Source organism: Nomascus leucogenys, chromosome 15 (assembly GCF_006542625.1).
Source record: "Nomascus leucogenys isolate Asia chromosome 15, Asia_NLE_v1, whole genome shotgun sequence".
In the NCBI taxonomy this organism is placed as follows: domain Eukaryota; kingdom Metazoa; phylum Chordata; class Mammalia; order Primates; family Hylobatidae; genus Nomascus; species Nomascus leucogenys.
Genome location: NC_044395.1, coordinates 68,636,237 through 68,661,778, shown reverse-complemented (window position 1 = coordinate 68,661,778; position 25,542 = coordinate 68,636,237). Strand labels below are relative to the sequence as shown.

Genomic DNA, 25,542 nt, shown 5'->3' with positions numbered 1-25,542 from the left:
TATCTTGGAGTCTTCTTTACCTTTATCTTGGGAGTGTCTCTGGTATTTAATGTCTTATTGCTTCACTCTCCTATTTTGATGAAGCACATTTTCAAGTTGTTTCCTGAGAAAGGGTGTGTGGAAGGTAAACATTTTCAGATCTTGTTCATCTAAAAAGCTCTGCATTCTACCCTGGCCCTTGGATAGTTATAAAATTCTAAGTTGGAAATCACTTTTTAAAAAAGCATTTTGAATTATTGTTCCATTGTCTTTCAGCTTCCCATATTGCTATTGAAAGTCTTAAAGCCATTCTCATTGCTAATAAAGCTTGTGGTATTTATTTTCCCCTCTCTGGAATCTAGCAAAATCCATTTTCTGCCTCCTTTGTCAGAAGTTTCACAATGATAAGCCTTGATATGCATTTGTTTTTAGACAGTCTGTTGGGCATTTACATAACCTTTAGTATCATATCCTTTATATACTTCAGAGAGAGATATTGAGAATGGATTTTGGCTTTGGTGTGAGAGAAGATGGATCATGGTGTAAATGTACTGCCTTTTTATCTGTAATAGCTGGGAGGCAGCAGCTAAGATCTTAGATTGATAAATCAGGAAAATAGTAGTATAATGTTGGAGTTTTTGTGGTGGTCAATATAAATTTTAAAGGTAGATAATGCTTTTCAATTTTCTACTCTGCTGTACTTTTGGAACTTTTAAAGTCATGTTCATGTTTTGGTTTTAGAATTAAAATATAAAACAATATATAAAAATAAAAGTGTATATGCTCTGTGATCCAGCAATTCTACTTTTAGCAGTCTTATTCCAGAAGCATTCATTATCCTACTGTTTATTATGGCAATATTTATAACAAAAAATGTTAATCAATAGGCAAATGATTAAATAAATTGTGGTACTGCTGTGCTATATTCTATGTCCTGTGTAGTTGGAATTATCTTAGTTCCTCTCCCTACCTTCCTGCTTTGGCCCTAGAAACAGAAATATTCACTCTTTAAGAAGTGGGGGAAAATGGTTTCCATACTTCTCTTCATCTCACAATGACATGTGAAGATATGAAAAGAGTGATGACTTAGCTGATTGGAGAGATCAGAAGAGACTGGACTAGTCATTTATTTACTGTCTCTTAGAACCAAATAATGTATTCTGTGTTCTCTGTAGTAAGTCCTGTAGGGGAAGCCTTTGCACTGTCAAAAGACCTGCTAGGTCATAAATCCAGCTGGGCTTCTCTAATTCAGCTTCATAAAGAGTTCAGATTTAAATTTAAGTGAAAAAAGCAAGGCAGAGAAATACATATACATGTAATATGTGTGCATATATATATGTTATTTGTATATGTATATATACATATTTATAGATCATAGTATATCTCAAATATTTAAGATAATATTTGCATATCCTATGTATGAAATGCAGAAGAGTTTCCGAAGTATGCTTATCAAATTGTGAACTCGTTTCTATGAGGTAAGTAATAGCAGGGAGGAGTAAGAGGGATTTTTACTTTTTACCTCAATGTATTGTTAAAATATTTGAGTTTCTTATAACCATGTATTTATTGATGCAATTTTAAAAGTTTGAGGAACAAAAATACCCTGGAAGAAAAAGAAAATACATGAATATTTTCATGTATAGTGATTCAATAGTGGTTATTTCCAGAAAGTGAGTTGTGGAAGTCTATATCGTTTATTTGTTTAATATTTTAAAACAATAACCTTGTATGGTTATGATTCATAAAAATAAGATAATATTAGTTTTTCATCATAGGCAATAGCTAGCCTCTCCCGAATCATGTTGCTTGATGGCTGTGATCATGGTCATAGCCTTTCTTTTTTTCTTACATTTTGAGAATGCTTTTATTGTTTCAAGTCTAAAATTAACATGTTTTCTCATTTTTTTTTTTTCTTAGTAGAATTAATTAATTAACATAGTTTCTATTCATATCTCACCCTCTGAGATAAACCTTACCTGGTCATAGTGTGGACTGTTTAATACATAATGTATTGAATTCAAATGGCACGTGTTGGACTTAGAACTTTTGGCTCTATCTTCACAACTGATATTGGGTTATAGTTTTTGTGTGTGTGTGTTTCTGGCTGTGACATCAAGGCTATGTTAGTCTCAAAGAATGAATTTGGAAATCTTGTAAATAAAACTTCCACATCTCCTACACTTCTGCTATTTTTAATAGTGATTATGCATAGTGCAAGTGCTAAGTACTGTGTTCTTATATACTTGTTAAAGTTTCAGTAGCTGTTATACAGCTTTTTTCTTGTTTCTAATATTGTATCTTTAAATTTTTGCATTTTTCGTAATTAGATTTTTTTTTGGAGATTTTCCTGTTTAATGAGTTTTAAAATAGAAGGCCCAGCCTTTAGAACTATTTGTATATACTATTATACTCCTGTTTTTCTAACTAGTTTTCTTCTTATCATAACTTCTTACTTTGACTTTTATATATTTTGTTCTTGCTTTCTGAGTTGAATGTGCAGTTTGTTTTTCATTTCCTAGGTTTAATAATAAATATGCATAATAATAATAGCATTAATAATTATGCAGTTTTTCTGAGGACAGCTCTGATTGGAGAGGGCCCTTATTTCCATACTTATCTCCATGATACTTTGACTTAACCCTGGTAGGGCACAGGAATGGAGTGCAAGTTTCAGATACAACTTGTGTGACTTTTATGTTCATGGAAGAATTATTGTTAAGTATGCTTTTTTCCTTTTCTTATTGGAAATCTATGACATTTTTATTTTAAAAATAGGGGTTTTCTGCTTAAAAAGGCTTAACACTGTTGACTCTGTTTATATTTGCTGTGTTTAACTTTATTTTCTTCATACTGCATTGACTTTCTCTGAGAAGATGAGTTACATAAAATTCTATCATTTCTGTCTGCTTCTGTCTAGAGCACTCTAAATGCATGGTGGCTACCATCATTATTACTGTACCCCTTCCTAGCCTCACTTCTTGCTCAATTCTGTTCAAGAGGATTTCAAAGGAAGTCAGAAATAAGAATAGTATTCAGCATGACTCACAGAGCAGTGCTGCAGAAATAGAGGTGGATGGACACATTCTATTTTTTCGTTGGTACAGGGACTAGGTAAGACGAATTATTGAAGACACAGAAATATAAACACTAAATTTTATGATAAGAAAATAAAAAACATACTAGAAACAACATACATTTTATTTACAAAAATCCAAAACATTGTTAAGTGAAACAATACATGAAAGATAAAAATAAAAAATCTTGGCCGGGTGTGGTGGCTCAAGCCTGTAATACCAGCAGTTTGGGAGTCCGAGGTGGGCGGATCACGAGGTCAGGTGATAGAGACCATCCTAGCTAATACTGTGAAACCCTGTCTCTATTAAACATACAAAATAATTAGCCGGGCGTGGTGGCAGGCGCCTGTAGTCCCAGCTACTCAGGAGGCCAAGGCAGGGGAATGGCATGAACCCAGGAGGTGGAACTTGCAGTGAGCCGAGATCACGCCACTGCACTCCAGCCTGGGTGACAGAGCAAGACTCCATCTCAAAAAAAAAAAAAAAAGAAAAAAATCAGTGGGGAGATGGTAGATGAAATGAAATGACTGGTTGACTAAAACAGAGAAAGAATAATAAAAGCAATCTAAAAAAATCATAATTAAATTTCTTTAATTATATGAACGTGAAACATGGGTATTGCATATTATTGAATTAGTGTTAGATACACAAAATTGAGAGACTCTTCCACAATGAGGAAAGTAATATAAGCTAAAAATGATGAGACAAAGAGAGATGATGAAAAATAAAGAGTACAGAATCTGAAGATCCAGCATACAGATAATAGGCATCTCTGAGGAAGCATTTATTTACTGTGAATCAGAAGCCATAATAGATTAAAGAAAATTTAATAAACTTAAAAAAAAGATTCTATAGAATGAGAATATTCCCTGTATTTCAGGCAAAAATAATAAAGAGAAGAGACCCACATGGAGACAGATTGGTGAAGTTTTTGAATTTCACAAGGGACAAAAATCAAATAGTTTCAAGAAGTCTAAAGAACTTTGTGGGAAATGTTTGAGCCAGGAATTTATGTGATAAGAGAATAGATATATTCTCACTTAAATAGAGCCTCTGAAAATGAATTATTTATGCACATTTCATTGAAAGTTATTCAAAGACATAATTATTTTGGCAAGAAATGAACCAAATATTAAATCAACAATGAGGAAATACAGAGTTGAAAAAACTGAACGTGAATACTGATAGTTAAATTATACTGAGGTCTCTCATTTAATGCATATTTGTACCACGTTTTACAGAATAGGACCTTAAAATAATGTACATCTATTTTTTTCACATGTAATGACTTTATATTTTTTTTAAGCACAAAGAAGAAACTAAACAAAGAACAACTAACAAAGAAGAAATAAAATCTTAGTCTTAACCCCTCACCACAAGACTTTTGGGTTCATGGCCTCTTGCAGAGGGATACACAACAATAACAGCTGTGCTATTGTCCATGTAGTGTTGAAATTTGCACACACATATTATGCTTGTTCCTTCTGAAACACAATAGATGGGCCAAAAGGTCCTGTGACTCATCCAACTGCTGGACCAAAGATTTCCACCTCCATCGATTCTCTTCTCTAAACATCTTTGTGGGAAACCACACTGGATGCAGAATGGGAGTGAGGCTCACATAAGAGAATTTGTAGATGGTTTGTTCTTTTTTGAATAAATTGTCCTTTGACCTAAATTGTCATAGAGGTTCTCCAGACAATAATAAATGTGGGAGCAAAATTGAAATCTAGAGTAAATGTTCTTGAAATTTTTTTTGTTTTAGAAGGAAAGAACAGAACAGTTAGGGGAATCAATGATACAAATAGATAAATAAAATAAATGTTTCCTGAGCTAATGAAAACTTCATATCTTCAGGTTAGAAAGGCTCACTGAATGTCAGACAAAAACAAAATTAAAGAAAATATTTAGAAAAAAGGATTGACTCAAGAAAGTAAAAGATGTGGTAGAAAGAAAAGGTAATAAATAACAACGCCTCTAAAACAATTGTTTAAATAATTCCTGTTCATATGATTTTGAAATAACATATAGTTTCATGAGTGATTTTTGTCGTTGGGATGGAGTCTCATTCTGTCACCCAGGCTGGAGTGCAGTGGTGCAGTCTTGGCTCACTGCAACCTCTGCCTCCCCGGTTCAAACAATTCTCCTGCCTCAGCCACCAGAGTAACTTGGACTACAGGTGCGCAGCACAACACCTGGCTAAGTTTTGTATTTTTAGTAGAGATGGGGTTTCACCTCGTTAGCCAGGCTGGTCTTGAACTCCTGATTGCAGGTGATCCACCCACCCAGGCCTTCCAAACTGCTGGGATTACAGGCGTGAGCCACTGTGCCCAGCCCATCTGTGATTTTTAAAAGAGAAGATGCATTGTTAAAAAAAATTGTGATATGAATCTAAAATATTCAGATCATTGGGACTTGGGGTTATAGGGAGATAAGTGAGGAGGCAAACATGTGATAAACTGTTTCTTTTATAGGGTGTATGTAAAAATCATGATGTATTCTGGAAAGTGATTCAAATTCAAATGCAATGTTTAAAATCACAGGCTGGGCGAGGTGGCTTACACCTGTAACCCCAGCACTTTAGGAGGCTGAGGCAGGAGGATCGCTTGAACCCAGAAGTTCAAGACCAGGCAGGGTGACATAGTGAGACCCTGTCTCTACAAATTTTTTTGTTTGTTTTTTTGAGACAGAGTCTCACTCTGTCACCCAGGCTGGAGTGCAGTGGCTGGGTGACAGTGCTCACTGCAAGCTCCGCCTCCCAGGTTCAGGCCATTCTCCTGCCTCAGCCTCCGGAGTAGCTGGGATTACAGGTGCCCGCCACCACATCCAGCTAATTTTTTTTTTTGTATTTTTAGTAGAGACGAGGTTTCACCATGCTAGACAGGATGTTCTTGATCTCCTGACCTCGTGATCTGCCTGCCTCGGCCTCCCAATGTGCTGGGATTACAGGCATGAGCCACTGCACCCAGCCAAAAATTTTTAAAATTACCCAGGAGTAGTGGCATGCGTCTGTACTCCCAGCTACTCGGGAGGCTGAGGTGAGAGGATCACTTGAACCTGTGAGGTTGAATCTGCAGTGAGCCATGATTATACCACTGTACTCTAGCCTGGGTGACACCCTTTCTCAAAAAAAATCACAGATAACCAGTAACTAGCAAGTAAAATATGGAAGAAAGATAATCACTAGAGCAAAGTTAGAAAAAAGAAAAAGCAAAAAAGTGTAAAATTAGGAAAATGAAAACATACTAATAGAAAAATACGATGATAAAGTTTGACCAAATGCCATATTTATAAAAATAAATGTGAATAATTTAGATTTGAATTAAAAGAGGAATATTCTCAAATTACATCAAAAGTAAAATTTAAATATAAGCTGTTTACAAGGGACCCAACTAAAGCAAAATAACTGATAAATTTTAGCAATAAACTGATGGCAAAAATATGCCATGTAAGTAATTCATAATTTTTTTTAAAACCTGGCTAGGCACGCTGGCTCACGCCTGTAATCCCAGCACTTTGGGAGGCTGAGGTGGGCGGATCACCAGGTCAGGAGATCGAATCTATCCAGGCTAACACGGTGAAACCCCATCTCTACTAAAAATACAAAATATTAGCTGGGCATGGTGGCACGCGCCTGTAGTCCCAGCTACTCGGGAGGTTGAGGCAGGAGAATCCCTTGAACCCAGGAGGCGGAGGTTGCAGCGAGCTATATTGCACCACTGCACTCCAGCCTGGCGACGGAGACTCCATCTCCAAAAAAAAAAAAAAAAAAAAAAAAAATCCATGTCTCCATCCCATCATTATTGTTCATCCCATCATCTTGCTCCTGTATGACTGCTACGTGAGCCTAATTGTAATAATTCTTTTTGCCTTTAGTCTTATTTTTCTCTTGTTCACCTCCCACACTGTTCAGATTAACCTTTCTAAAATGCATTTTTGTCTGTTAGTCCTCTGCTTGAAAGTGTAGTAAATTCACATTGCTTTTAGGATAAAGTCCAAACTCCTTAATATGGCCAAGGCCTTGCATCATCTGTCCTTTACAGCATCTATGGCCTCATTTCCTGTCATGCCCTAGTTTGTACTTTCTAATTCAGCACCTTTCTCCTCGACTTTCACTTCTTCCAGTACATATTCTCTGTCATCTGGGCCCCTCAGCCTGCTGTTCCCTCTGTTTAGAACACTGTTTCTACTGCGCTTGTAATTTCAGGCTGATGTTCCTTTTATGACTAAGAAAAGATATTCAAATAAAACTATCTACTGAGAGCAAAAATAACCCCTGAGTTACCTGGAGTTTACAGAGGCTAGAAAGACTAGAATGCACTGTGGCCACAGTGCTCATGTTTTTCAAGAGGGTACCAGTGCTGTGACTTTTCTAATAATATCCTCATCATTTCCTCAGTAACAGGATTAGTATTAAATCCCAGAGGAAAGTTGCAAGAACCCATTTGCTCAAGTTATGTAAAATTCAGACTCAACAAACTCCCCCCATTTATAACACTGTATGAACCTGGTAACAGCACATTCAAGATAGCAAAAACATGCAAGTAAGTGGCTTCTAGCTTCAATGCCACAGATATTTTTTAAATAGTTATTTTAAAATGATAATTTGTAGGTAGTATATTTAATTTAAGGAAGTCTAATTAGACTTGAAATCATCAGAAGGAGCGTGTAATACATCTGATGGTTTAGTTCAACTCAACTTTTAAATCAATATTTTCAAATCAAATTTTATTCTAATGTGTTTGAATTCTGCAAAATTTTTTCAGGTATGAAAACTTGGAACTTTTAAAAAAATTTTTCTTGAAGTTCTGGTATACATGTGCAGAACGTGCAGTTTTGTTACATAGGTATACATGTGCCATGGTGGTTTGCTGCACCCATCAACTTGTCATCTAGGTCTTAAGCCCCACATGCATTAGGTATTTGTCCTAATGCTTTCCCTCCCGTAGCCCCCCACCCCCAATAGGCCCTGGTGTGTGATGTTCCCCTCACTGTGTCCATGGGTTCTCATTGTTCAACTCCCATTTATGGGTGAGAACATGCAGTGTTGGTTTTCTGTTCCTGTGCTAGTTTGCTGAGGATGATGGTTTCCAGTTGCATCCATGTCTCTGCGAAGGACATGAACTCATTCTTCACTGGTCATCAGAGAAATGCAAATCAAAACCACAATGAGATACCATCTCACACCAGTTACAAGAGCAATCATTAAAAAGGCAGGAAACAACAGGTGCTGGAAAGGCTGTGGAGAAATAGGAATGCTTTTACATTGTTGGTGGGAGTGTAAATTAGTTTAACCATTGTGAAAGACAGTGTGATGATTCCTCAAGGATCTAGAACCAGAAATACCATTTGACCCAGCAATCCCATTACTGGGTATATACCCAAAGGATTATAAATCATGCTACTATAAAGACACATTCAGACGTATGTTTATTGTGGAACATTATTTTTTTAAAATGCTTTAAAGGCTCTTAAGTAAAATGTTTTTTCTTAGTGTGATGTTTGTTGTAGGGGCTTATGAATTGTTTGTTGCTCCTTTACTAATTAAGCAAAGGTTTGTAAGGTTTTAGAGGCAGTTCCTTTCTTTTATTTTTATTCCAGAATTTTAGCAATTGTTAGGTTCTCATCTATCACATCTCAAAAGTTAGTTTTCACTCCAAAACTGAGAGGTTCAAATAGGATTTAAACTGTCAAAAAAATTGTGTCTACTCTGGTATTTTTTGCATCATGACAGTAATTTGACTCTGCAGCTTAAGAATATGGAGAATATAAAAAAAGGATATGGAGAATATGGAAGTGACAAGAATTATGGGGTTCAGACATCTACTCTGATACAAATTATTTACCAGCTGGCCCAGGAAAGGTGAGCCATTGCTTGTCCCATGGAGCCTCAAGCATGTGTTCTTTGGAAGAGAATATGTAAAGCCTGAAGGAAATCTGCAGATGTGCTTTATTTAATTCCTTGTTATATTTATGTACCTAAGAACACTTCGGACAAAAGCAAGCTAGGATTCTGGTTCAGATGGCAGAGTGAGTGTGAAAAGCTTTGCTGTGCATTGGTCCTTGTTGCAAACAGGCTGATGCCTAGGCCGGCCCTGTCAGCAATCCAAGCCCAGCTCTGGGCTTTTCCTTGGTGAGGACAGTGGGGAGCAGTGCAATCCCTGTGGGCATAGGAACAATAGGCCACAGCCCACTGTGGTGCTCTAGAGAAGCAATTTGGAGCCTGAACCTAGCCCCATCATTTAGACATACACCATGAATCAGAGGGCATTTGTGCTATTATCAGCCCCCACTCCTGTAACAGGTCAGCCAGGTCACTATATTTCCCATTCTTTTTTTTTTTTTCTCTTAAAACATACTTAGTGGCTGGGCGCGGTGGCTCACGCTTGTAATCCCAGCACTTTGGGAGGCCGAGGCAGGCGGATCACAAGGTCAGGAGATCGAGACCACAGTGAAACCCCGTCTCTACTAAAAATACAAAAAATTAGCCGGGTGTGGTGGCGGGCGCCTGTAGTCCCAGCTACTCGGAGACGCTGAGGCAGGAGAATGGCGTGAACCCGGGAGGCGGAGCTTGCAGTGAGCCGAGATTGCGCCATTGCACTCCAGCCTGGGCGACAGAGCGAGACTCTGTCTCAAAAAAAAAAAAAAAAAAAAAAAAAAAAAATAGTTGACAAACAAAAATTTGTCAAGGAGTACAGTGTAATAACTTGATATAAGTATACACTGTGTAATAAAGCACAGTGAAAAACATCAGTGAAGAAAGCTGTAAAACCTCTTATGGCCTCAGATCATGCAGCATCTGCACCTGTTAATTCCCTGCCGGTCTCCTTCCTTGGTGTGAGTCTGGCCTCCACCATTTCCACACTGTGTGATCCAGGATCCATCATTTAGTTTCTTTAAGCTCCACTTTACTCATCTGTGTTATGGTTAATCAGAACGGCTTTTGCTAAGTGATGATGAAGTGAGATATGCTCATGTATGCAAAGTGCTTAGAGCAGGGCCTAAAGGGTAGTAAGAGCCCAATGAATGTTAAGCGCAGGGTTTAACACCCTTTGTAGAGGCCCAGCTCAATATCCTGCAATGTTCTGAGCAGGTTCCTTAGCGTATTCTTTATGTCAGTTAAGTCCAAAACATAAGGGAACTAACTATGTCAGTGGCAAGTCCAGACAAGAAGGACAGAGATTTGTGAATTCCTAGGCACCAACTGGATTCTGACAACCAGACAAGTGAGAACAGGAGGACTCAGCTACTTTCTTTTTCTTGAGGACCGGAAATCAGGAAAGATCTCTCTAAAACAGTAGCATTCAAATGCCTGTGCAGAATGAGGACTCCTTAAAGGGTGAGGTGATTTGCTCAGAAACATGCAGCTAGGAGATGGGTAAAAGAGGTCTCCTGACTCCCATTTTGATGTTTCTTGTTTTGATCAAACTGCCTCTATTAGAGTCTTCTTGGAATCTCCAGAAAATACTTTGTACAGAGCGTAGATACAACTGATCACAATAAGAAATCATCTGGAACCACATTCTTCCATTAAAAAAAATTTGAATGGCTGCTATGTTTAAGGCTCTGTGCTGGGCACTTAAAGACCCAGCATCTTTCTGTTAACCATCTCTTCTTTGGGCCAACAGCCTCCTAGTCAGACAGGTCTAAAACTCCAGCATCATCTTTGACACCTATATTGTCTCATCCTCTGTCTCTTCTACTAGCATTATTCGTTCACTATACATTTAGATTGTGGTAGCAACCTTTCAATTTGGCCCCTGCCTATAGGCTTGACATTGGTCACTAGGAGGGTCCCTAGTTTGGAGTTAATATAGGGTATATATAACTTTGGAGTTAAGGGTAAAATCTCAACTGAAGATTTAAGACTATTTCCCAAATGGGATCGATTTCTTAATTTCTGTTTATTTATAAATAATCAGTAAAAAGCATCTGGGATTCTATCACCCAGAAATAACCAATACCAGCCACTACCAGCAACCTCTATATCTTTACATATTTCACATATGTGATTTAAAAAAAAAAATCACATGCATAATTTGAAATCATTTGCACATATATCATGAGCATTTTCATAAAAATAAATAAATCATTTTAATTGATGCATTACATGCTATTGTGTCACTAATCCTTAATTTAATGAATCCTCCATTGATATTTTTTATATTAATACTTTTTTTTACTATTATAATCACAGTAAATTGCTAAATACACAGATCTTCATGAATTTGTTGGAGTACTTTCATCAAACAAATTATTGTAGAGGAAATTGCTAGATCAAAGAATGCTTAATTTTAAGGCTTTTGATGAGTATTGTCAAATTGCCCTCTGGAAATTTTATGCCAATTTACACTGTGTTTCCTCTTTCTCTACAGTGTCATCCTGGTTATTAATATTTGTTAACGTCTTTGCCAGTCTGAAAGGGAAAAATGATATTATTATGTTAATTTGTATTTTATTGATTACAATGAGACTGAAATATTTTGCATATCAAAGGCCATTTATAGTTCCTATTTTGTGAGTTATCCATTCGTATCTTGTAACTATACTTTCACTGATTTATATTATTTGTCTGTATTAATTCTGTCATATATAGTGAATATTTTCCCATTTGATGTTTTTTTACTAATTATTGTAATAAACATTAAAATTTTTGATTTCATCAAATCTGTCACACTTTTTATTTGCAACTTCTGAACTTAATTCTTTTCTTGGAAAAGCTTTTCTTATTCCAAGCCTAGCAAATATTCAGCAATATTTTATTCAAGCACTTTTAAGGTTTCATTTGTTACCTTAAGATCTGATCAATGTTGAATTTATTTTGATATACAGTATAAGAAAAAGTAACTGTGTTGTGGCTTGCATTTTCTCTAATTTACGATAAATCCATCTTTTCCCTCTACATACATGAATCTACTGAGGATCTTTGATGTGAAGAGGTTAGATGCAGAGATGCCAGGGAAGTCCAGGTGCAAAGTAATGATAAAGCTGCTAGTAGCAATGAAAAGGAAAAGGATTAGTGCAAGGAATCTTGTATGAATGCATAGATGAATAATACATAAGTCTTGTCTCCTCTTTGAAATATGAGGTAACAAGGAGAAACTACATATTTTTTGAATTTGATGACTGGGGAAAATTATCATGTACAAAAATAGGGAAAGCAGGAGGAGTTGGCTGTGAAGTAGAAGATGATGATCAATTTAATCATTAGGATTTTGAGTTTGTGGTCCCAATAGAGTATCTGTGTTGTGGTGGGGAGAGAGGGAGGGAGGGAAGAAGGGGGAGAGAGAGAGAGAGAGAGAGAGAGAGAGAGAAAAGGAGGGAGCAGATTAAGTCTAGATTCAGCTAACTTTTGTTACATATCTACTGTAACTACTTTACTCTAATAGGCAACACTGCATTTTCCTGGATGGTTCGTCAACACTTGAGAGATTTTACTCTTTCTCAAAAGAGTAAAGCAATAGCCAGCATCTCCACAGAATCTCAGAATGGCACATCATCTTCTCCCGGGCCCTCTTCCCTGCCCCCTTTTCTTTCCTCCTACCCAGCCTTGGATCCTCACATCTCAGGCTCCTCATCACCCTCCTCCTAGAGTTAGAGAGGCAGTGGAATTCTCATCCTAGCAGCCCTGCTGGGGGAAGGTAGAGAGCATGGGAAGGGAAGGAAGGTAGGGGAAGAGGCTTCTGCAGAACCTTAACTCTTGTGCTACTTTCCCTCAGCTTCTGCCAGGCTTATTGCTAGTCCAAGCAGAGACCAAGGAAAAGGTCTCTTACCCTTACCCCTTCCCGATAGAACACCCCGGCCTGCCTCTTACAGCTTACCTCTAATGTTTTTTCAGAGGCTGGGTGAGCCCAGCAGAAGCTCAGAGCAGTCACAGACATGGGGACAAATGCTGCCTTTCAGAACTGCAGCAGTAACAAGAAAAACGTTTCTACTGTCCGCTATGGAAATGTGTGAGCTGTAGGGGTTTAGGGTCAAAGAGAAGTCTGTGAACATTTATTATTAGTTAAGACAACTTTGTGTCCAGGGGACAGTCTCCACGTTCCAGATCATTGACTTGCAAACAGACAGTGGGACCAGAACTCCTGTATGTTGGAAATGGGCTGCACTGATTTCCTCCAGTCATGCATAAAGAAAATCCGTTATTGGAGACGTATGCAACTTCTATATTTTGTCACATAGGTAGATATAAAAACATTTTCCAGCAAGGATTTCCCAAACACTTCAAATCAAAGACTCTAAAAGTTACACACTAATCATGGTAGAGTCTGGTTATTAAAAATAAAAGCTTTATACTTTTATATTGTTTAAAATATATTTTAGCATACCCTAGACTATTTTGTCTGTTTGGCAGCTCTTTGAGGTATAATTTTCCTCATTTTCCAGATGAAAAATTTAAGGCTAGAGGGGTCAAGCCACTTGACTGATATCACAGGTCAGAGCACACAAAGGACTCAAGCTCAGACTGAGTTTCCCAATCTATTCCTCTTCCTAGTACATCACCACTGCTTCCACAGGCTTTGAGCGTCTGCTTTTTGAGACCATACTTTATTTTTGGTAAGCAAAATCTTTACCTGCAAGAACATGCATTTTTTCAGGATCAGCATGATTTATTCTTACTTGGTTTGCGGGTGTCTACTAATGTGCTCTATTATACATGTCTAAAGTGTGGACCGATAGGAATTATCAGGAGTCAGTTACAGGTTTAATGAAGTGATCATACCAACAGCCTTCTTTTGATAAATTTAACAATTTAATATATAGGAAAATATGAATATGTCAGGAGATAAAGGCTTAACAGATTGTGTTTTAACACCTAATTAAATAAAGCAGAGCAGAGAATTGTATTCTTAGATTAAAGCTAATAGAGTTGCTATTTTGAGCCTGTGAACACTTGAGAATTATCTGTGATTTGTGATAAATAAAAGATAGTCCAAAATTTTAAGAAGATATTTCAACCTTTCTTCATAAAATGACTACTCCCTAATACAAGCAACATTAATTAGAATTTCCTTTCAATTTGCTCCTTTATTATAGTTAACTCTAAACTCTGCATTTGAAAGATGTCTAAGGAAAGCTAGTAGCTACTTTTGCCAAAGCAAATAAGTGAAATACTATTTGTAACTTTCACATGAAATATGACATGATAAGAATAAAAATGGTTAAAAGTGGCTCTTTCTAAAGAGGAAAGACAATAAAAATGAAATAAAAAGCTTTTAGGAGAAACCCAGAGATGGACCTGAGAGCTCTCTGTACTCTTGCCTAAATATGAGAAAGCTGTAGTCACGTAGCATCCCCAGCCGAGGGTGAGGCAGAGGTGGGCAGGAGAGTGCTGGAGTCTGACTGGCTCATTGACTATCCTTCTCCTGATGCCACATCTAGTGTGGCTGGCAAACAAGACTGCCTTTCAGTGAGGAGCAGAAGCTGCAGGTTCGTAGGTGTCCAGGTGCCTGAGTGGCCAACACGCCCAAGCAAAGAAAGTAAGCTTGTGCTTTTATGGACACTAGGTAAATGCCTTCAGTTTAAATTTTTTGTTAACTATTTTAGCTCATTTTATTGTTATCTTCCAGGTGTCTAAATCTCCAGTCTGTTTGTTGTACTGGTAATTTAACTCTGTAATGGAATAGTTTGCTGCCAACTATTTATATTAAGTAATTTAAAAATATTTGTAATATTATTGACAAACTATTAAGTTATTGGCAAAAAAAAAAGCAAGCTTGAGGGAATAAAACATTTTTGGTTTAGGCTACAGAATAAGACCTTCTGGAAACTGTCTCTATTAGGATAGTTTCTGCAAAGGCCTAAGAGATACTTATTTAGTTATTAAAAATTAAAGATGATCTTTTCCCTTCTCTAATTTTTCCTGTCTTACCAGACATGGAAGTTCCAGTTATTTATAAAATGTTTATATTTTTAGAGCAAGCTGGCTTGGAAGAGTAGGCTAAATCTGTCACTTTCCCAGGAGCCTAAAATCCCCAAGTTCTGACATCAGTGGCCTCTTTATCGCTGGTGGATGCACCACTTAGTTGCAGGTGGAGTCACTCTTGAGCACTGAATTAACACTTTTCTATTCAATCTTGTTCACCAAAGAATGCTAGAACAATACATCCAGGGCAGAGCTGAAAATTTTGGGGCACCTATTTGAGATTTTAAAATGCTTAAATTTCTGAAATACTAATACATCAAATAATATGAAAGAAAATGGAGAAGAATAATATGGTTCCTTCTCATGGTTCCTTATTTTGATCCGAATAATAAAAAAATTCATTTGGCATGTTTCCAAGCATGACAAATCAATAGAGTATAAAGTGAAGAGAAATAAGAAGTTGAAATCTATACCAGTTGAAAAATTCAGCATTTTATGTCCAAATGAGTATTTCAGATACATATCATATTTGTTAATGAAAAGTCTAAGTGGTGAATGCTGGCAAATAACATTCAGTTTTAGGATTACCATAAGGAAGACGAATATGCTATTTATTTACATGTGAGAACAGTTTATTTTCACTTTCAGCAAAATGTTGCACTCTTAAATTCTGATAAATCTTCCATCATTTTGGTAACATTTACATATTCAGAAGATACTTTGGGCTGAATAATTAGTGTAATTATTGTGTGTATTGACTGAAACAGCCTCACTTTATAAGGAGACAAAGGTGTAGAATTATATTTGTTTTTCTTGTGGATTATATATTATCATATTAATACTACACATACATACAGTACTCTATTTTTTAATGCAAATAATTAATTCAAGAATTCTTCACCTGAGACCTTTCTTACTTCATATGGCCAGAGTCAGGGCGATAAATTTATAAGGCTGAGTCTCAATGGGAAAAGAAAATGGGAATTAACAACTCAAAAATTAGCTGATTCTGACCTCTTCTCATACCTATTTGCTTTTCAAGTTTTTGGGAAATTTAGTAAAATGTAGATTTATATCCTTCGCAATCTATGAATACAATATTCTCAATTTTATGCTTTGTTTTACAGAGTAATCAAGGAAGCATGTTGAGCAAAGTGTACAAATTCAACAGCTGGGAAGGTATTATGGGGAGGTCTTGTGACATTTTCTTCAGGTTTCCTTGAAAAGAACTGAAAACTGATGAAACTTTTAGACCAAATATTCCTTTGAATACATGAATAGAATTCGTTTGCTGAGAGGCATGTGTTGAAACGTGATATCTAGTGCATGGTTATTTTTCACTTTCTAAATTAAACTGACAGAGAGTTTGAGAAATAAGTTTAAGAAATAGACATGGCTTTTGATCGAAAGCACAATTTTCCATCTAAATGTTGGTCCGTGTTCATCTTTATCTCAGTTAATAGCAACCTTGTTCTGCAGCAGTTGTTCGTTGATTGTTATGGTCTGTCGACAGCTCCAGCCCGTGCCATCTTCCCAATGTACCAACTTCTCTTTCCCTGGTCAGGTTGCGCTGTTGCCTTTGTATGTCTTCCCACCGCATAGATGTTAGTTTCATTATGAGAATATTGAAAAACAGTCTTCCGGTCATAAACCCAGTGGCTTCCTTTTCTCTGTCACTTCCAAACCGCTGGACCATTGCTGGGCACCATGTCTTACCCACCCATGAGAGTTAGGAATAAACACAAACGATTTCAATTCAGTTCGGCAAACAGTTATTGTGCATCTACTTTATGCCAGGAAATGCAGTAGGTGCTGGAGTACAAAGTGAAGAAGATAATTTGCTTGGTCTCAAGGGGGAACTCCTGGTCTAATACCCAGGCTCCTATAATCCCTCAGCATTATCCTCTCCACTTTGCCTGTTCCCCTGTTGCTCATTACCTGTGCAACCTCTCCTCCCTCTCTGGCTCAATTCCTGCTTTTCTTCCCTCTGTTCCTTTATCCTGCTAGTGTCTTCCTTTTCAACCATAGCCAAAAGTCCATCTTCAAATGCTTAGCGATACAACTTATACCTCAACTATCTGGAAAGGCTTTCTGAACTAAGTAGGAGAAGTTGTAAATATTTAACTTTTTATTTTTCTAAATTATCTGATTATAAGCAACAATAAAACAAAGATCCCATATTATTATCTGCAGAGTTAATTTGGGGACAACAGGGACCTCTTAGTTTTTTTGATTAATTTTAAACTTACTTGTAATTAATTGGTAGTATATGTTACAAACCATTAAAAGTTACTTAACAGTAATCACTTTTGAAAATAGGAGGAAAATAAACATTTTTATGGCAGATTTGTTTGCCTTAAGAATTATTTTGAAAGAAGTATTAGAATCAAGGCTTAGAAAAACGGTAGAGTGCTTGGCCGGGTGCAGTGGCTCACGCCTGTAATCCCAGCACTTTGGGAAACCGAGGTGGGTGGATCACGAGGTGTCAGGAGTTCGAGACCAGCCTGCCCAATATGGTGAAACCCTGTCTCTACTAAAAGTACAAAAATTAGCTGGGTGTGGTGGCGCATGCCTGTAGTCCCAGCTACGCAGGAGGCTGAGGAAAATCACTTGAACCCGGGAGGCGGAGGTTGCAGTGAGCCGAGACTGTGCCACTGCACTGCAGGCTGGGTGACAGAGTGAGACTCCATCTCAAAAAAACAAAAAACAAACAAACCCCAAAACAAAGAGTGCTCATATTTTTACCTAAATTAAAAAAAAATGAGATTTTTCTTTCACCTATCCCCCAAAACACCAAGAATTCATATAGCCTTATTTCCAAGAAATTGGAATACTGGATCTATGAAAACAAAAATACAGAACATGGAAAATGTTGCAAAACTAAAGTATTTCTCTAGATCATTCAAATTAATTAAGACAATAATTTTATTTCTTAGAAACATTCACATATACCCAGGCCTGATTACTTCCCCAAATTCTCCCTCTTTCCATTCCTTTTTCTCCCTCCTCACCCGTCACTCCCTCCCAAAAAACTCACTGTGGCTCCACTTTCCAGAGACTAGAAAAATTGAACCCTGGCTGTTGAAAAAAGGACTATTTTTAACATCTCTAAAGGTTTCCTAAACCTTCTCTTTATCTCTTTTAATTAAAATTTCTTTTCTAAACAACTCTACCATCTAACTGAATCCCAGTGTTTTTTGTTCTTTTCTGCCCCCCCACTGTTGCTACAATACTATATTTTCTATTGTTTATTTAAAGCATGCAGTATTTCAATTATATTTGGATTAAATAAGGTTTTTGTAAGCTGGTCTTGAAACTTAATCACCATCTGTAGCAAAGTGTTATGAAGAAATATGTTCTAAGACTAACAAATTACTGTCTACAATACAGCCTGTTGTAAACTGAAAAGTGTTTCTAATAACATAGATTTTCATGTGTGGGTTTTGTACCCAGCTTTGTTAAATTATAGTTTTACCCAGAATGTTGCTTTTCAGGATCTTTTTTAATTTAGAGCTTATATTATTTAATTGGTAGTAAGCCATTTCTTCTTCAGCATATGAAGGACACAATTATTGACATTCTAGCTTGTAAGTCAATTTTGATAGTTCCTGATAATTGGATTAAACATTACTATGTTAAATAAGTGACCCAGTGCTTTGGTCATTAAAATTCCCAAATTAGATTACTGTTTGCTTCCTGATTGGACAGCAGTTGGCCTGCTAAATCTAAACTTAATTAGAGATATTACACTTGTCAATATATCAAACTTTCAATATGCTGCATTCCATTAACTCACTCACTATAACTCTTTGCCCTCTAGCATTTTTTTCAGGGCATCCTTTACTTCTGTGTTTCTCAGGCTATAGATAAGAGGGTTAAGCATGGGAATTACAAGACTATAAAACACAGAGACTACTTTGTTTTGTTTCCATGAATTCCCCGCTTTTGGTTGCTGCAGGTACATGAAAAACAGTGTTCCATAAAAGACGGTGACGACAGTGAGGTGGGAGGCACAGGTGGAAAATGCTTTGCACTTGCCCTCAGAAGACTGGATTTTTATAATGGAAAAGAGGATGCAAATGTAGGAGATGAAGATGGTAAGGAGGGACCCAGTGAGATTTACTGCAGAGAAGATCACGAGCTGCTTTTCTTTGTTGTGGGTGTCAGAGCAGGAGAGGGTCAGGAGAGGGGGGTCAGCACAGTAGAAGTGGTGGATGACGTTGGAGTCGCAGAAAGACAGCTGAAATGTCAGAGCTGTCTGTATCACAGAGTTTAGGAAGCCATAGGTATAGACCCCTATCACTAACTCCCTGCAGACCCGCTGCGTCATAATAGCTGTGTAAATCGGGGTTGCAGATGGCCATGTAGCGGTCGTAGGCCATTGTGGCCAAGAGGAAGCATTCTGTAGTGGCAAAAGCACCGGAGAAGTACAGCTGAGCAAAACAGCCTGAAAAGGAGATGGTTTTTTTCTTCACCAATAAATTTTGCAGCATCTTGGGCCCAATGGAAGATGAGTAACACAGATCAATGAATGCCAGGTGACTGAGGAAATAGTACATGGGGGTGTGGAGCCGCGAGTCTGCTCTGATCAGCAGGATCATGCCAAGGTTTCCCACCAGGGTGATGAGATAAATGACGAGGAATACCACAAAGAGGGGGAGCTGCAGCTCAGGACGATCTGTGAATCCCATGAGGACAAATTCGGTCACTGTGGTACGATTGCCTTTTGCCATGTTCTCTCGCCTGCTGCAAAAATAAGAAATGATTAGATACTTAAAACCAAACGCTTCTTACCTCTTTGTTGCATTACCGTATGAAAAAAATGTGGCTTTACATTTCCAATAGTTAAAGGCTGTCATTAGCTATGGGACTTTATTCTGCTAAAACAGACTTGGCAAGACTGAACTCATTTCTTTTTGGAATCAGGAGAACGATTTTCCCAGGACAGAACCTATTTTTATGTTAACAGTGTTAGTGTTTTCAGTTCAACTCGACAGATACTTCCGGGCTTTATGTGGGGCCAGATAGCATGCTTGGTGCTGGGCTGGAGATGGGTATGACAATGACATTGTCTTTGTTCTTATGGAGTCTAGTGAAGGGTTCGTAAAACATTCCCAGGGGGAAGTGAGCCAAGTATTTTTGGAGCTGCAGAGTGCTGTAGGAGTTCACAGGAGGGAGAGATTGAATGTGGATGATGGAAATGGAAAAGCTTCATTCATTCATTCTTGTTCACTGATTAAACACATATTGCCCCTCTTCAATGTGCCAGATGCTATGCTAAATGAAGGTGACACAAAAATGAATAAAACGTATGCCTGCCTTCAATGAACGCACAGACTGGTAGGAGAAACATACATGTAAGTAACTAGTTACAATTCACTGTGAGTAATGCTCTGAAAGAGAGGAATCTCCTAACTCAACCGTGTGTGGGGGTGGAGGATCAGCAGTCTTAGGCAACACTGAATTGTCCTAAATTTTAGGCTGGATATTTAAAATTATAAATGTAATATATCCACTTGGTGAAATTATCAATAGGACAGAGTGATATAAATGAAAAAACAGTTTTTCTCCTCTACCTCCAATATAATTGATGGTATCCAATGTTAACAGTTCCTTTAGTATTCTTCTAAAAATGCTTAGGTATAAACAAGTATCAATACACACAAAACACACACACACATACTTTTCTACGTAAATGAAATCATACAGTTTTGCACCTTTTCTCTTTTTACACTTAAGAAATATTTCCATGATAAGAACACATGGATACATAGAGGGGAACAACACACATTGGGGCTTATTGGAGGGTGGAGGGTGGGAGGAGGGAGAAGATCAGGAAAAGTAACAAATGAATACTAGGCTTAATACCTGGGTGATGAAATAATCTGTACAACAGCCCCCTATGACACACATTTACCTATGTAACAAAACTGCACATCCTGCACAGGTACCCCTGAACTTAAAATAAAAGTTAAAGAAGTATTTCCAAAGCAGTTCATAGAAATCCATGACATTTTCATAACTGTATCATAATTTATTAATAAGTTCTCACTTAATGGATATTTAAATGTTTACAATTTTTTTTCTATCTCAAATAAAGCTTGCGCTCATATGTCTTAAGCATGTATGTGGATTAAAGATAAACCACTAGATCAGGCATGGTGGCTCAAGCCTGTAATCCCAGCACTTTGAGAGGCCGAAGTGGGCGGATCACGAGGTCAGGAGATCAAGACCATCCTGGCCAACATGGTGAAACCCCATCTCTACTTAAAAAAAAAAAAAAAAAAAAAATTAGCTGGGTGTGGTGACACGTGCCTGTAATCCCACTGTAATCCCAGCCACTCCGGAGGCTCAAGCCTGAGAATCGCTTGAACCCAGGAGACAGAGGTTGCAGTGAGCTGAGATTGCACCACTGCACTCCAGCCTGGCGACACAGCGAGACTCCATCTCAAAAGAAAAAAAAAAAAAGAAAAAGATAAACCACTAGAAGTGAAGTTTGGGTCAAAATGTATATATTCATTTTACTTTTTTGATGGTGATTGACAAATTGACCTCCAAGTAAATTTCACCAAGTCAAACTCGCTTCTAACAATGTTGTGCAAGAACACTGATTTTCTCATACTTTTATCCAAAGTTTTCTTAAGTTTTAAGCCATTGCCACTGTGATAGTGGACATTGGTAACACCTGCAGTTTTTTGTGTTTTTATGAGTAGGGTTTAGCATTTTTCAAACAATTATTTGCATGTATATTTTTTCCCTATAAACTGTCAGTTCATTTCCTTTGTGAATTTTTCTATTAGGTTGACTGATTTTCTAGAACATTTTATTTCTAGGAGGTCTTTGTTTATTAAGGAAACCAGCTCTTTGTCTGATGCATGTATTGCAAATTACTTTTCAGTTTGTCAGTTGTCCCTTAATATTGGTGTGATAATTACTTTGTGTGCTATGCAGTGAGGTTTGCATTGTTTGATTTCAAATTTATCAATCCTTTTCCTTTTGAATTCTCCTTTTGAATTTTGCAATATGGTTAAATGAAACTTCTTCGATTTAAAATTATTTAAAAAATTATCTCCTGTTTTATTCCAGAGACTTACTTCATTTCAATTTTATATTACAAACTTTGATTTTCCTGGAAATTTAATTTCGATATAAGGAATGAGGCAATCAACTACAGTTATGCATCGTATAAAGACAGGAATACATTCTGAGAAATGCATTGTTCAGTGATTCTGTCATCATGTAAACATCATAGAGTGTACTTACACAAACTGAAATGGTATAGCCTACTATGCACCTAGGCTATATGGCATAGCTTATTGCTCCTAGGCTACAAACCTGTACAGCATGTTACTGTACTGAATATTGTAGGCAATTGTAACACAATGGTATTTGTGTATCTAATCATATGTAAACAAAGAAAAGGTACAGTAAACACAGTATTATAATATTATGGGACCACCATTGTAAGCCGTCTGTTGTTGACTGAAATGTCATTATGTACTGCATGACTGTATTTTTATTTATTTCTTCAAATGGCTAGCCAGGTGTTCTAATGCAGCTTACTGGTGAAATTGTTTTCCTGCTGGTTTTGTTGATTTAAAATTCCAGACTTATCCTATACTAATACTAAAACATCCTGAAGTACTTGAGTCAATGTATGATTTCTTTTTTTGTAGTCTTTTCTAGAACCAGGACCACACATTTAAATTAAATAGTTAAATAATTCATTTTTATTATCTAGTAGCATTTTTTCTGGCCATTCTCACACGTACATTTTCCAGATGCACTCTTAACATTATTATATCAAGTTCCAAAAAAATCCTGTTTGTACTCGGAATGCTATTGCATTAAATTGATTTGTCAATTTAAGGGAAAATTGATATTTTTACAACTGAATCTTCATTTCTGTAAATATAGTATTTATTTTATTGATTAAATAATTTCCTAAATAGAGTTTGAGTTTTCTTTAAACTTTACAGGTATACATCCTATTTATTTCTTTAAATTCTAGTCACAGGTATTTTATCTTTTTGTTACTATTGCAAATTAAATCTTTAAAAAAGTTTTTTTTGTGGTCTATTCAAGTATTACTTGCGTATAGCAAAACTACTGATTTTTATAAATTAATTTTATAACTGTCTTCCTTACAATAGTTTCCAACCCTTTAAAAATAGTTTTCTGGTTGATTCTCTTGGGTTTCTTAACTGCATAATCATACAATATGAAAGGATGTGAATTTCATTTCTCATTTCTCTAACGTATTCTTGTTCCTTTTTCTTCTCTACTTGTATTGGTTAGTACTTCCAGAGCAATGTTAATATGTAGTAACAGTGGTGGCAATTTTTACCTTTTATCCTCTTGAAGGATGCTTCAGAAGTACAAGGAAATTCTCAGACATTCTAGACAGAGGGACTAGCCTGTGCAAAGTTACCGAGGTTTGAGGAAATCCAGGCATTAAAGAACTACAAATATTTGGTGTGGTTAGAAAGCAGGCTTCCTAGGGGCAAACCTGCCTTTGGCATTGGCAGGGCCCAGAGCAAGAATAATAAATGAAGACCCACATACAATATGCCTAAATATTTAAAAGTTAAAAATCAAGACAACAAATTACTAAAACACATTTTATTTCCCTCCTTAACAACTATCCTTTATAATATCTGGAAGGCAGAATTCTTGGGATCCTTGGAATTCCAGGCTAGAAGGCAGTGTTGTGAGGAGGACGGGTTGCTAGCCCACATGACTGCACTTGAACGGACATGCGAGCAAGAATGTACAAGCTCTGTTTACACTCCTGCAAGTGGCCATCCCTTGGCTACACATAAGGCCTAGGTGTGAGAACCTGAGCAGCATGGTTTACCCCCTTACAAGGATGATTTGGTTAAAGAGACACTTATGGATTCTGGGAATAAGTTCGGAGCCTTTTGAGCAAGGAACCTTAGGGTCCTATTACTAGGAAGATGGTCTAGAAGGGGTAGATAGCAGGGACTGGAAGGACATATCCATTTGGCATCATAGATGCCTTGCCCCATGGAATGTGGTACAGTAGTAAGAAGCCCGGAATGGCTCTGAAGAATGGGGCCAAGGCAGAGTCCCTTTTGTTTGGATCAAAAGGTGGTACTGCTTGTGAGTTAGTAATAAGAAACATGGCTGGAAATGTGTATCTGGGCTAGATAACAGAGGGCCTGGTATCCCTCTATAAGGAGTTCGGTCTGTATCCTGCAGAGAGTCGGCAGCCTTCAAAGTGAACTGAGCTGGCCATTGGAAGATGGAAAGAACCTCAAAATGTGAAGGGTGGATTAAAGGAGAGTCTTGGGTACAGAGGACAACTGAGCAAGGGGTTCAGCCAGAACAGCCCAGAGCATGCGCTGGCGACTGTGGGCTTCCTTTTGGGTGAGAGAAAATGCCTATGAAAGAGATTCATGGTGGATAAACTACATGTGAAAAGCTTTGGATGTCAGGGGGATCCAATAACTAGTTCAGTAGTGAGCATGGACTCATTGAACACTTGAGCAGTAGAATTGACTTGACCAGCATTCAGCTTTCATGGAGGTGGTCTGGCAGTGTATGTGGATGGTGTGAAGGAAGAGAGCCATCAGGAGGGACACGGGCTGAGACATTTTCCATGTCAGACAGGATCAGGGTTTGAACTAGGGAATCATGGCAGAAATGAAGAAAGGAGATAGGCGCAAGAAGTATCTCAAAGACAGAGTTTGTCACTTGACAATTGACTGAGACTGAGTTTTCAAGTCTCAGAATAATAATGTAAGACTTAAAAGTTTAGTTTAATTTTACCTTACCTCTTTCTTAGGGAGATCTGACACAATTTAAACATACACACACAAATACACACACACACTTCTACCACAATTAATAACATGGAATTCAAAAGTAGAAGACATAATTGAGAGAAAAGAGGAAGGAAATTTCCCCACTATATTTGTTTAACAACATTGCTATGTTGTTGCTTCGAATACATTCAACATAGTAAGTCTAGGCTAGGAGTGGAGTAGGAGAAAATAGCGTTGAATTCAGCTGGAAGGATGGACAAAGGTTCATTGCACAGTCAGAGCCAGGATCCTGGTTCAGGAGCCACGGATATACAGATGATGGAATGAAGGGTGGGAACCAATGAGATCATTCAGGGAGAGAGAATAGTGACAGCAAGAGCTCAGGGACAGACCTTAGGGTAAAATATATCTTTAACGGGTGGGGAAAGGAGTCAGCAGGGAAGAAAAGGTGCCCTAAGATGTCTAAAAAGTAGTAAGGAACCTTGGAAATATGAGCATTTCTGACACTCCTGGCTTATGGTAGATGTAACCTGTTTTTGTTGTGGTCTTATCTCTCTCGATCATAGCCTAACACAAAACCAAACCTCTTCAGGCACTGCACTTAGACAGTCTTACCCATTAAAATGTTTGCTTGTAATTTTTTTTTGTTTTGAATTTTGTGCCATCGAAAGGTAGCAAAACATTCTTTTGGTTCATATTTAGAAGTGACCAAGTCTTCCACGTCCATTCGAACAGTTACCACTTCAAACTGAGACATGGAAAGGTTTAGTAACTCTGGAAGAGTCTAAAAAGCCAGTGTGGAGATTCTAGCTTTAACAGCTCTTGCCTGGCA

The 25,542-nt window shown here is 37.4% G+C and overlaps 1 protein-coding gene across 1 annotated transcript; it reads right to left on the bottom strand.

Annotated features, from left to right (window-relative positions):
* Positions 1–18,721: 18,721 nt before the first annotated feature.
* LOC100579981 (olfactory receptor 1030-like) lies at positions 18,722–19,304 on the bottom strand. The gene is given in 2 exon segments (XM_012503978.2): positions 18,722–19,268; positions 19,270–19,304. Coding segments are annotated over 2 exon segments (582 nt in total).
* Between the last annotated feature and the right edge of the window lie 6,238 nt (positions 19,305–25,542).